This window comes from Mastomys coucha, unplaced genomic scaffold (genome assembly GCF_008632895.1).
Source record: "Mastomys coucha isolate ucsf_1 unplaced genomic scaffold, UCSF_Mcou_1 pScaffold6, whole genome shotgun sequence".
Taxonomy (NCBI): domain Eukaryota; kingdom Metazoa; phylum Chordata; class Mammalia; order Rodentia; family Muridae; genus Mastomys; species Mastomys coucha.
In genome coordinates this window covers 44549135-44563407 of record NW_022196912.1, presented here as the reverse complement: position 1 = coordinate 44563407, position 14273 = coordinate 44549135, and the positions used below count along the sequence as shown (strand labels likewise).

The 14273-nt window shown below is 44.9% G+C and overlaps 1 protein-coding gene across 3 annotated transcripts in view; it reads right to left on the bottom strand.

The window, feature by feature from the left end:
- Positions 1–14273, bottom strand: part of Eipr1 (EARP complex and GARP complex interacting protein 1) — a 128191-nt gene that overhangs the window by 31322 nt on the left and 82596 nt on the right. For all 3 annotated transcript variants that reach the window (XM_031357252.1, XM_031357253.1, XM_031357254.1), the window contains one exon: positions 7652–7808. In XM_031357252.1, the coding sequence (XP_031213112.1) occupies positions 7652–7808 (157 nt within the window). The remainder of the gene's footprint in view (positions 1–7651; positions 7809–14273) is intronic.

Below are 14273 nucleotides of genomic sequence, written 5' to 3'. Positions count from 1 at the left end.
TTGTAATCAGGGCCAAGCCACATTCATGACCCACAAACACTGTCAGTGTTCCAAACATTTCCACATAAAGCATGATCTGAAGAGGACTTACCACAACCAAAGGGACCACCATCTCAGAGCCTGGGGTTCTGAACTGACCAGAAAGGAGAAAGAGAGCTGACTGCAGATGTCATGTGACCTGCACTCCCTTGCTGGCATCACATCCGCAGCTCCATCCTGAGTTCACTGCTATGATGGGCTACTCACTCAAACGAGGCGCCCAAATAAGCTCTTTCTTCCCCAAATTCCTGTTGTCAGATATTTTGTCAATGAATATAACTGTTTATACAAATACACCAAAAAATACCACAGAGAATGGTTTTAAGAGGGGAAGTCAGGAGCAGAGGCCAGACATTCAATTCTTGGCTCCATAAAATACAGACCCTTGGCTTAGCTATGTTTTACTTTCCTGTATACATGAAGTCCTGGATCAGAGAGTCACCTTCACAGTATTTGGCTTAGGGTTTCTGGCAGTCATTCCTCCTAAGCCAGGCAGATGCCAACCCATGGTCCCAGGTGCTCCAATACACACCGACTATGCCAGTCTTTTTAAAGGCAAATACGAGGAAGCAAGCAACCATCCCATCAGAACCTAGGAAGACCCTGGACATTTCCTTGCAGACAAGTCCAAAGTGGGCTTAAGGACCAGGGAGGAGAGACTAAAGATGTTCTAAGAGGAAAGCCAGAAGCACCACACACAGATCCATCTCATCCTAGTCAAGGTCACAGTCCAGCTTCCTGCTGCTGCCACCACCATAGCCCCAGCCCCAGGAAGGAAGCATGGAGAAAGACGTAAAAGCTAAGACGTTTCAGAGTTAGGCTTCTCAGAGTCTCTGACAGTAGACTCCTAGAAAACACTGTAAGACATTTTGACAGCTCACCAATTAAAATCTGTACGCAAAATAAACACACCAGCACACAGGCGACACATAGAAGGCAGACAAAGGAAAGCTGCCATCACACAAAACATGTCCCATGCAGAGCAGAGTCCCTTCCTTCAGATAACTGTGGTTCCTACCATCCACATGCAGAAGGCAGACACACCACAGAGAACACACTCTGCCCATAGGCTTTTCCTCTGCTGTTGTCAGGCATGGGTCTCTGCTGGGAGGATATTGTAAGTGATAACAATTCTTATTTCCCAGTTTATTCTTACCCTATAACATGTACTTGCAAAAGACAGAGAGAAGGAATTTTTGTTTCCTGCAAGCAGCATGGAGTTGCAACACTGGGCATAGCTGAGAGAGCTTCTCCAGAGTTGCAGCACCAATGACCTTTACCTCTGTTGTTGTTTTATAGGTTACTCTCCTCTGTCATCATGTTTGTGATAGCTGTAGTACACAAAATCCAATAAAAAGGGAAATCCCATCTTCTTGTATATCATCAGCATGAAACCAGTGCTATAAACAGGGGAAACAGCCTATGGTTCCTGCCATCCTTTCCACTCCAAACTAAATTTTATTTATTTATTGTTCATAAAAACCACCTACTTTTTTTTTTATCACACTCTACCAAAAAAATGAAGACATAAACAGTATTAACAAGTCAAAAATACAGGAGCACACAGTCAGTAGAAATGTGTTCTGTCCCTATATAACCATGATGCAAAAATCACAAGCAAGGGCTGACTGTAAGTAAATCCAATGAAGTTATAGCCGAGGTCCTTTGAAGAAGTCACCAAGGGCCATAGGAACAGGATGATGGCTCCAATTGAGCAAGTTTCATGTTCAAACAAAAACACACTTTTCTCTAAGTATGTGAGCCCAAAACTAATGATTCTCCATCAGCACCTAGGGAAGGGACAGTTCCATCACCACCAGGAAACTCTCAAGGCAACCCCAACACAACTTACATTGGCACTCTCCATACATGCTCCTCCTCATTTCCTTGATCATAGAAGTGCAAGGCATCTAACAAGAGGGTAGAGCAGTCCATACAGGTCCCACTGCAGGAGAAGCAGTAGCCACAGCTGCCAGGTTCTCCACATATTACTTACTGTGCAGGGAAGGGCAGAGCTTCTTTCTATGTAAGTCTACCCTTTTAAAAATAATATTATGTAAGAAATTCAATCTAATAATTTTTTTTTCCTCAGATCACAGAACAATGCTCCTGTGGCACACAGATCTGGTTAGTAAACTTCACACAAGTGCTATAAGGATTGAAAAGGCAGTTTTGAGAACTATATCAGAAAGTCAACAAGCCCTTTTGATCTATCTGCAGAGGTGCAGGGCCTTTTATGCTGTAGCATAAGAAACACTTCCAGTGACAGAGTTGTGTTGATATGTTGCCTGGGAACTTTCTGACAGGTGAGCATGTAACTTCTGACACCAGGTGACTTGGTTATTAAAAGTCTGTTTACTCTGACATCTCACTAGGACAAACTTAGGGCGCTATCAACTTAAAAATTTCCACTTTCAGGTAGACAGACAGCTAAGGGCAAACATAGCCTGGAGGTGAGGCAAAGGTGGTAATGTCAGGTGTTTTTCTCCTCTTTGGAGTACGACTTACAGTTAGCAACTCAGTAGACCTCTACAGTATGTACGCTCAACTCAACTGAGAGAAGCCTTCCACCAGTGAAAACTCAAGAGCAAAGAGGACCAGAGTCTGAGTGTAACAGGGAAGCTCCCCAACCCCCATTAACCATGCAAGAGACACATGAACTCAATACCTACCCCTGGACGCAATGCTGCTCAGGGTGGAACAGGGTTGAAGGACGGACAGAGTACACAGGGCTCTATGCTAGAGCCTATTCCTGTCTCAGAGCTGAACATGCAGAGCTGGCTCAGGTCACCTTAGTTATTGTGGGGAGTTCAAGATTCACACCAGCCTAACCTGGCTCATACTTAGAGCAGCCTCCTTTACAGAGCTCCTAATGCCCAACACTCTCTGCACAGGAGTTCACCCAAGAGTCAGGAAGAATGCAGCAAGCCCAGGTGATGTCCCTCTAACTTGACTCTTGTTCCTCACCAAATTCAAAGGTAGCCTTTAAATGATAGTAAATTTTAAAATAAAGAACAAGCTAATATAGGACAATCAGAAGCCCTTCTGATCATCCAGGTAAGTTCTTCTTTGTCTTCACATCTCTCACCTCCTTAGGAGTGACAACTATAGAGAAACATCCTAACACACAGGATCACCATACCTTTAGATTTAAAATTGTTACTGGACCTCAAACTTCAATAACAGACCTTAGCTACCACTGATGGCCTCACCAAAAGCAACAAGGCCCTGGGAGCTCATCTTCCTGTACGTACAGGAAGACATAGTGACGGGAGCCATCAGTGAGCTGGACAGAAGGATTTACTTCATCAGACCCCAGGTCTGCAGGGAACATAAGCTTGGATTTTTTGAACATCGAGACTGATGGGAATGAAATTCTGCCATTAAAAGCTACCCAGTCTGCGGTAGTTGGTGGTAGCAGCCAGAATGGACTTGCTTCTTCCCTTTCCACAGGACACAACTGTGCACTCTCTGTTTCTTCCCATGTTCCGAGTGACACTTGGTTTAGAAAAGGACCAACGGAAACACACTCTTGAAACGTTTTATTTAAGGGAAACATGAACTAAATGTTGTGGATAATATAAATTTCTCTTTGCTGTAAATAATGACCTTTACTTTCTACACTGTATTTTCAGATTTCTATATTTCATTCTTCCCAGAAAATTCTGTCTGTGCATTGCATATTAATACTTTTCTAATAGTCAGATGGGCAAAGGATAATGATACTCATCCCTTTTTACAGTTACTGAGAAAACACCAAAAGACATTCATAGTATTCTTTGGCATCGTAGAACTGTCCTTTTCCTCTGCAAACTAAGCAACAATCTAAGAGACAAGTTTAGTATTGAGCAATAGTCAGGAATCAGCTTGTGAGTATCTGCTTAGGGACCACAGTAACACTGAGATGACGCTTATAAAGTTGTGGCTGATCTAACGACCTGCGGTGATCACTGGCAGATCTCTGCTGTCTCAGGACAGTCAGAGCACAAACTTCTGAAAGCGTCCCTTAAGCAGCTTTGCAGGACTTCGGACAACCATCAACTTGCTCCTCACAATATTTACCATATGGCAGCAGCCTCTGTTTCCTCACAGAAACCAAACTTAGAAAGAAAAGAGACACAGGGCCAGGTCTTCTACTTCTGACAAATATTCAGGGTCCCCTCCCTCTCCTCTCTCAACACCACTCCTGCCCTTTACTTCCTAATCACCATCTTGCTATGCACACCAGTCCTCCCAGGTGTCCTGCATGCTCAGCCTGGCTGGCATTTCAGTGTGATATTTACTCTAACCATAGGGGAGGGGTCTTCTTCTCCAGCAGCTGGCTTGGGAAGCAGGGGTCAGTAGGCTGTGCAGCGCCACAGTTACTCAGAATGCTGTGAGAGAAATAAATACCTGCATGGAGCTGCATGCTTAAGAAACTATGACACCTACACAAGCCTGATCCTGGCTAGCTGGGAACATACTGTCATGGGCTTCAATTAACTTTAAATACATCTTCAGAGCTCCTGACTACTAATAAAGCAACTTCTCCTATGAAGGAGATCTACATCACCCAAGAGAGTGGTTTGCAGAACTGTTCCATACACTACTGGTAGGAGCACACACAACACAATGTACTGATGTTTCTATTGTTTTGGCTTTTCATCTGTCTACTAACAAGTAGCTGGAGATCTCTTGATGACCAGAAGAAGATAGAGAGTGGCAGAATTGCCCTGTTGTGGCTAAAGGCCATTAGACCCATGGTATCGCTGCTACATTAGGTGACTATTGGTAGGTAATCACCTCTTCCCTTCTCACATGTTGAGTTCCAGGAAACTCCCCTTTACCAGGAGCCCCAAACAAGCTGGGGTGTACCAGCTGGGCATGTACAAAGTGCTAGGAAGCATTCAAGCATGGTGGCCCAGAGTTAATATACCTACTGCATACTAAACCATCACATAAGTATCAGTCTAGCCACGAACTCAAGGAGAACTACACAAAACATAAATGGGAGATTTTTTTTTTTAAAGCCATCCTCAGGCTGGAGAGATGGCTCAGTGGTTAAGAGCACTCAAATTCTATGCTCAGCACCCACATGGTGCTTCACGCCATCTGCAGCTCCAGTGTTAGCGGCTCTTCTTCTCCCCACCAGGTGGCACCAAGCACACATGTGGTACAAAGACATATATGAAGGCAAAACACTCGAAACCTTCTCTAATGAGGTAAGGCGTTCCCAGCACCTGAGACAACAGCCAGATTCCAAGTGATGACAGCTGCTTCTGCCCCCGTGGTAGTGAGGACAAAAACCCAACAGTCCTGTAAGGAGTCAGCAAGCCTGTGCACTCTGCTTCACTCCCCAGGCTGTAGGGCACTGGCAAATCTTTCCACAGGATCAATGGAGAAATGGCCCTGGCTCACTGACAGAGCACCTCTGCCTCATTCATGAGGCAGCTCTACCTCACTGGTGATACATTTCTTGCAGCTGGGCCTTCCCCTGTCCACGGTGCTGAAGACACAGCCTTGCCCTGACCAGACTCAGCACTTACAGGGAGCACACTTAGGAAGAGTGAGGACAAGAGTCCAGGACGTCTGATGGCAAATGCTGGGCTGCAAGCCTTTCCTATCAGGAGAAAGACTCATCTCTGCTCTACATCCAACTCCTCTTTGCTAGAGGGCCAAAAGCAGATGACTAGACTGCTCAAGGACAAGCTGTTCTGCTGAGATGGTCTCAAGGAGTGGCGTCCCTGGGTTTGTTCCCTTAGGATCAGACACACTTCTGACCTGTAGGGCACGAGCAGCAGCAGAGACAATACTAGGGTACTGGGACCTGAACTCCCACACATAAGTACAGGCTGTTTGTGAAACTTCCAGTGATAGCGGAGTCACTAGTGTTCTGCCGTCATGCAGTTACCATAGGAACCCAACTGAAGGGTGCACAGGGCTCCCAGGTCGTTCCTACAACTACTAGTGGGACTGTAACTACTTTCAAGTAAAACACTTAAAACAAGCAAATGTGAGAAAAGTGTGCAAGAATGTACTGGAAAATCAAAAAGAGGGTGAGCTATTTTGAACAATAACACAAAGGTCAAACTCAAGAGTACTCCAGATGAATCTGAGGACAGCCAACAACCACACGCACTGGGTCAGCAGTTATAGCATGTTCACAGGCAGAAGGCAACTGGGCAAGCACTTTAATACCCAGTTTCCTACAGGGCACACAGGTGGGCCATGCCCTTCTGAGTGGTGTGTGACTGGAGTACTTGCATGCTGGAAGTCAAGGAAGCCACCTTCAGGTGCCTCATCCCCAGGGAGGCTGGGAACTTTCTGGATAGGACTGACCCTCTCTAAGTGACAGCTCACCTGCCACAGCTCCCTAGTGCTGCTGTGCTAGAGACACGTATGCACATGACAACCATGGTCACACACCAAGGTCTTCTTAATCTGGTAACACAGTCACTGTATGGCATGAACTCAGCAAGAGAGCTCTGTAATGCGCAGACTCTGTACTCAGGCAGTAGAGTGACAGCACGCAAGTGTTCATGCCTGCAGCTTAAGGACACATCAGCTTCCCCTTGCCTGTGAGACTGGGTGATGTCAGTACTTAGAGCTCCTCTGGACAAGCAAATGGTTACTGACCAAGTAGAAACAGCAGCCATGCAAACAAATCCCCTAGGGCTAGCATTGAAGCCACAAGAGCCTCATACAGCTTGACTGTGACAGAGTGACAGACTGGTCCCACAGTGCCCAATTCCAAGTGCTATCTCCAGGTGAGTCCTCTAGCAAACATGACTCACATTCATGACAGCCAGGGTATGTTACAGATCCATGGCAGGCTGTTGTGCTTGGGGTCTCCTCTAGGAACCATGACTCCTGAAGATCAGGTCCCCTGACGTTCACCCATCATCCTTGAACCCTGACAGAGTGTGTACAACAGCTGTTTAATACAGTTTGCTGGGTTGGATTTACTTAATGGGATGGCTGACCGCTTGCAGAGGACCCATGTCTCCTCACAGAAATGTGCACATGGGCATATCACACTGAAGTGTATGGTACCAAGTAAAGAGACAATTCCTATTGAGAAAGACATGCAGTGATGTCTGAAGCTATGGCCACTGTGTGGAGGGCCTGGGTAGATGAAACCAACTTCTAACCACATAGAGAGAGACTGCCCAGGAGCTCCACAAATGGTAGTCACATTTCTTCATCTCCACACATGCCACAGGCTTGATAGAAAATAAAAGGACAGTGAGATGGCAGGACCTGAGGACACTACAAGGAATATCCTACCTTCCTATGGATTCCACAGGAAGAGAAAGTTGCATCTTATAAGTGCTACATGGGCCAGGCTAGTCTATTATTCTGTCAGGTGACTGCAGGCAATTCGAGTTAGAAGAGGGAAAGGGTGTGACATGCGTTCTTCAACACACTTGGTGGGAGGTACTCCATAACTGTGAGTAACCTAAAAAACACCTGGGACTAAAAGTGACAAGCGAGTATAAACATCATAGAGAAACAGTGACCAACATGGGGAGCAATGGGGGAGCAACTGGATGAAGTGAAGTAAGATGTGCACACACAGCACCTGAGCAGCCTTTAGGCTTCCTCCTCATGAATGAAATATGTAGCATCCTACCAGGCCACGTTGCCTTGGGCCGTGTTGTCAAGGTGACAGAGCAGCTCCAGGGTCTGAGCAGTGCTTGCAGGGTCATCAGGGGACTCGTGGCTACCGGATTCTAATTCCTTGGGCATCCTCCACACAGCTGCACACGCCTGGACTCGACTGTCTGAAGCTAAGCAAAAGAAAAATGTCAGAAAAGCTGTCCACATACACTTACACCAGCCTATAAGCAGGGCACGCTGCTCCTGGAAATACTAACATGCAGGTAGCAGAGTGCAGTCTGCCCAACCTGAGCAGCAGGGAACCCACCATCCCTGGCTGGTAAGCCATCACTCTGCTTTAGAGAACCTAACCCCCTCAAACTCAGTATCATCCTGTTCTTCGACAGTGGTTTTTAAGAAAGGGAACAAGGGGCTGGAGAGATGGCTCAGCGGTTAAGAGCACTGACTGTTCTTCCAGAGGTCCTGAGTTCAATTCCCAGCAACCACATGGTGGCTCACAACCCTCTGTACTGGGAATCTGATGCTGTCTTCTGGGATGTCTGAAGACAACGACAGTGTACTCACATACATGAATGAATAAATCTTTAAAAAAAAAAAAAAAGGGAACAAGATAAAGGCACTGCTATAATTGCTAGGCATGCTCGGGCTTTCTATTCACAGCTTCATGGGATCACAAGCAAATGTCAAACACTGAGATGCTATTCATTGGTCAAATGTTCTGCTTTAGTTTGCCTGAAATGACCTATGTCTGGGCAAAGCGGGCAGGATTACTTAGACATGCTACAAGCTGAAATCCATGTGTCTTCCTCATGGCAAGCTAGCATGTGGGAGGAGAGCAGTCAGGACCCAAGGAGACCTGCACAGTACCCTCTGTGAGCATGACCTATTCTCTCAGCTCCCACTGCAGGGGGTTTCCTACTATTCTCAGATCCTGGACACCCAGTATTCTAAAGGTATTCCAGGGATCTGGGCATTCTTAGAGTACCCTGAGAAGTCATGTGTAGATAATAGAAAATAAACTCATCTGGAGAGAGTGAACTCACAGATCTCTGGGCCTTGGGCACTCCAGATAATATCTTAGAAGAAAGGCTGTTTAAAAACACGATTTTAATTAGATTTTGAGATATGATTTTAAAATTTGCTTTCCATTTGGCTTTAGTTTGACTTGGTTTTCATTGTTGTTTCTGTTTTCTGAGGCAGTCTCATGTAGCCCAGACAGGCTTTGAACTATCTATATAATCAAGGATCACCCAGGTTCCCCTTCGCAGATACAGGGACTGCAGCACCACCACTCACTGGAAATGTGCTAAACAGCATCCTTTGGCCTTAAAGATTACCTCAATGAGCAGTGTGAGGTCACTGGGGGACAGGGCCCCAGTGGGAAAGCAACTGCTCTGTGGAGTGACCAGGGTCGGGGTGGGGTGGTGGCAGGGTCATGAGATGTCCAAGCAGTTGTTCTGGGGGATCCTCTAGGTCAGGTCCCTGGTGTGAAAGCAGATGCTCTGTGGAGTGATCATCTGTCTTATGCCGGCTGCTCACCAGAGTCCCTGGTTAACTCAGTAAGTAATGAAACTCTGCTGTGGCATAGTAATTCCACCTTCTAATAAACGTTCTCCCTTCAATGCCTCTACCAGCCAGCAGGACCACTCTACTTACTGAGCGTCCTTCCTCTGTGTTTACCCAGTATTATTAGCCTGAGCTAACAGCTACACCTGAGCCTACCTTGACACAATGGAGGGCAACTGTGGACCAGTCAAGGTAATACTGTTGATAGACTACACATTTGCTTCAGTTGCCATACCATCCTGTATCACTCCTCATAAAACAAAAAGGATCTGTTTTTGTTTTCTTTTCGTTTATTTATTCTTGCTTTTGTGTGTGTGTGTGTGTGTTTCACCTATTTTGTTTTAAAGACATATACCCACATGGACAGACATATAGAAGATGGAAAGCAGATGGCTCAGTGCCAAATGACCTCACATACAAGAAAACTGACTACAAAAACAGTGGGGAAAGCTTAGAGTCAGCTTGTTGACATCATTCTTACTGGCAGTACCTGGGTGCCTACAGAAGCTGAGTAAACAAAAGAACAGTCTAGGAAAAGAGGTCAGGCAGAGTGGCCCAGGCCTGCAGTCCCTGAATTAGGGAGGCTGAGGCACACATAGCCATATGCTATATATAGAAAGGTCCTATCTTGACACAAAAAAGAAAATATACACAAAACCCAAACAAGAAGAGCAAGGCCAGCTATCTGTTCAGCGAAAAGCCTAGCACAGGCTGGCAGTATCTTGGGGGGAAAAGTGATGTCATAATAGCTACAGACACTGAAGCATCACACAGAGATGTTAGGTTCATATTAAAGATGCTTAGAATTCAAATGAAAGAGTAAACTCATACAAAGACCAACAATTAACAGATTAACAAAAGAAATGAACTTTCTGAATAGGCAAGAATGTTTAAGGCCTGAAGAGAGGGTCAGTTAGTTAAGACCCTGGTCCTCAAGCCTAAGACTGAATTCAATTCCTAGGACCTACATGGCAGGAATAGAGATTGAACGCCTACAAATTATATTATATGTCAATAACTATGCATACACACACAAACACACACACACACACACACACACACACACACACAAACATTAAATAAGTAAATAAATGAATGACTAAAAAATTGATTCTTACAGAGAAACAACTAAGCTCAGCTAATTATACCACAAATCTTTCCAAGCATTTAAACAAAAAGCAAGATACCAGGTATGATAGTTCCTGCCCAAATTGTAACCCCAGCCCTGACCGTAACGCTAACACTAACCCTAACTCTGCCCTAACCCTAACCCTAATGCTGCCCTAACCCTAACCCTTATACTAACGCTAACCCTAAACCTAACCTAACCCTAACCCTGCCCTAACCATACCCTAGCCCTAACCCTAACCCCAACCATGCCCTAACTCTAACCCTAACCCTGCCCTAACCCTGACCTAACCCTGCCCTAACCCTAACCCTAACTCTAACCCTAACCCTGCCCTAACCCTAACCCTGGCCAACACTTACAAAGGAGAAGGAAAAAGACTGAAAAATTCAAAATTTGCTGTACTACATACATAGTGAAATCCTATTTCAGAATGGGAAGAAAGGAGAAGGGGAGGAAATGAAGGAGAGAGGGGGTAAGGAGAACTGAGGAGGGCGGAAGGGGGACAAAAGAGGGGGGGTGCAGGGAGGAAGATTAGCTACTTACTAGCAATAATCTAGAAGGAATTATAAGATAACCTATGGCCCTACCTCACTAATATAGATATAAAAATGATAATAAATAAGGCACAATGGGGCTGGGTGGTGGTGGCGCACACCTTTAATCCCAGCACTTGGGAGGCAGAGGTAGGCGGATTTCTGAGTTTGAGGCCAGCCTGGTCTACAGAGTGAGTTCCAGGACAGCCAGGACTACACAGAGAAACCCTGTCTTGAAAAAACAAAACAAACAAACAAACAAAAAAATAAGGCACAATGGTGTATACAAATAGCATCACATGGAAATGAGGTTGGGCCAGAAGATGGATCAATGGGTAAAGGCACTTGCCTCCAAGCCTGGCAACCTGAATTCAATTCTCAGAACCCACAGAATGGAAGAAAAGATCAGTTCCGTCTGACCTCCACATACACACTGCAGTCTAAGTGTGTCACCAACACACATAAATGAATGAATACACAGTTGAATGAAATAATTAAAAAATAAATAAGGAAATGAAGTTGATTCTGAATTAAGCAACCTAATATCACATTAACAAGACAAAAGGGGGGGAAGCATGATTACCAAAAATACAGAAACAACCAATACAATTCAGTGTTGTTTCAGCAACACTCTTAGAAAACTAGAAATGGAAATTTACTCATGGGGAAGGAAAAGACAAGGGGATGAACATGTGGGAAAAGAGAGGGTTGGAAGCAAAAGGAAAGTCCTACAGAAATGTAAGCATTGGGCTGGCGAGATGGCTCAGCGGGTGGGAGCACTGACTGCACTTCTGAGGGTCCTGAGTTCGGATCCCAGCAACCACATGGTGGTTCACAACCACCCGTAATGAGATCGGACACCCTCTTCTGGTTCGTCTGAAGACAGCTACAGTGTATTACGCTGGAGCGAGCGGGGCCAGCAGACGTCCTGAGTTCAATTCCCAGCAGCCACACACATGATGGCTCACAGCCATCTGTACAGCTACAGTGTATTCATACACATAAAATAAATAAAAATTTAAAAAAAAAAGAAAAAGAAATGTAAGCATTGTAGATGAAGTGTAACACTGCCTCTGAGAATGGGAAGGGGCAGCTTCACACAGCCACGGTCACTTCACATACTAAAAGGAAAGCTACCTCATCTGTGTGGAAACAGGAAAAGAAGAAACCACACACTGCCATCGCTAGCTAGAAAATGCACATGACTTAGTAGTTTCATGTTCAAGAGGAACTCTTTTTTTCAATTCTATCATATCCACTAGCTCTACTCTTAACCATGTGCTCTCCTTTAGGATGTAACATTCAGATGACAACTGTGCACAATGAACCCAATATTTTACCAAGATGCACACAGGACCCCTGGGTACAGCTGTCCTCTGGACGCAGAGGCACTAGCAGTCTTCCCCATCCATCCTCTTCCCTACACAACTCCTAAGTGCAGACAATGCTGTAGGGAAGATTAACAAAGGCCACACCCAGAAGACAGCCCTCCCCAAGGTCTAGCCTGATCTTTAGTGATTCTTTTGCTACTTCTAATATCCTTGAGGCACTGGGACTTACCTCTACTACCTGATAACATTAACTGAAATGCACACCTAACCAATGGCTAGAACTTGAACCAACCACCAGCTACAGTGCCTTTCTGAGCACTAATCTTTGCCCTAGCCCACCTCCATCACCTGGTAACAGCATCTGCTCAGAGGCCGAGTTTAACCTCCATTTCCCCAGTGTGACCATTCCTATGACATAACAAGATAATCCTTTAAAAAGTGGTGTCAGCCCTCTATTTTTACCATGTTGTACATTTTTCATATTTATGCATTAGTATATGCATGCATGCACACGTGTGTCACTGCACTTGTGTGGAGGCTAAAAGACAAGTTGTGAATTACTTTTATCAAGTGGATTCTGGAAATCAAACTCAGGTCACCAGCTTAGTGGCAAGCACCTTTACATGCTGAGCCACCCTCCCAGTCCATTATGCACATTTTCTTACTGTTTTAAGACAAAGTCTATATAGCCCTGGCTGACCCAGAACACAGAGATCTACCTGCCTCAACCTAGAGTTAATGATGTGGAATGAACTACCACATCATGTCTATAATGCACATAAAAGTCTAGAGAACAGATATTCCCAACAAGCACCTCAGTTTCCCCAGCATGTGTTCACTGCAGTGAATACAGTGCACACCTAAGAAAGGCTGTGGTCAGAAACTGCCTTCTAAACAGCCAAGGTTCTGGTCTAGCCCCCTTGCAATTCTCTCCACCCAGGGGTCATGTGTATGCATCTGTCACGTGTTTGTGGGATATTAACAATTTCACTTCCTAAGTGGTTTTAAGAAGTTTTTTTCCTACAAATTTTAACATAATTTACAAACATGTCTTCTCACTAATTCTACTTTGTAACACACTGGCATCTCTTGACTGTCTAGGAAGACTGGGTACTGCAAATTTGGACATATGTCTCCTATACATTACAAAATCAGATGCACAGATATAAGGAACAATGGATAATCTTGCATTACCAAACTTGCATTTAGCAGTAGGCCCTTCATTCATTTTCTGGACAGTGTGGGGAAATTCATGTTGCTAGGCTGACTAGAGAGGCAAAGAAGTTCACAGGGCAAGGTCTGCAGCTGTGTGGAGACTGACATCCTGAGAGCCCCCGCCGTAGGTGCATCTCCCACCTGCTCCATGGGAATGCGTTTGCTGAGTGGGAACACCCCTTCTTCTACATATGCTAGTGTATAGATCTGATGATAAGCTCAGGAATGCTATACCTAGTGTGGTCTGTTGCTTTGTGTTTCCTTGCCAGCTGAGACTGAGCGAATGCAGAATTTAATTGTAACTTTGCCAGTATGTCTATCTAGAGGCCTGCTGCCATTTTTGTCTTCTATGAAATTTCTGTTGCCAAGGAAGACAGGATTACAATTTTGTCTGACAGATTGAGATGGCATGGTGTATTCTTGGTTATCAAAATCCTTGTGTAGCCTGGGGTTTTTAGTTGGTGAATATCCACAATGTGGGGAAAGCATGGTACATACTATATAATCTCAATCCCCCAAGTGTATGTATGCTTGTAGGATCTAGAACGACACATCAAGCTGAGCTGCTTGAGATTGGCTGATTTTGTTCTTGCCTTCTTGTGTTTTGTTTCCTGTAATGCACATATTAAAAAACAAACAAAAGCTTCTTTTAAAAAACTTTAAAAAAATAAAAGGAAATGCACATAAATCTGCATCCCACTGTCAGGAGCAAAGAATCTCCACAGTGATATGAATCTCAGCTGTCGATCTACTGGTTAACACAACAAAGCTAAAGATTCAAAATGATGCCAAAGATGCCAGGCAGTGGTGGCACATGCCTTTAATCCCAGCACTTGGGAGGCAGAGGCAGGTGGATTTCTG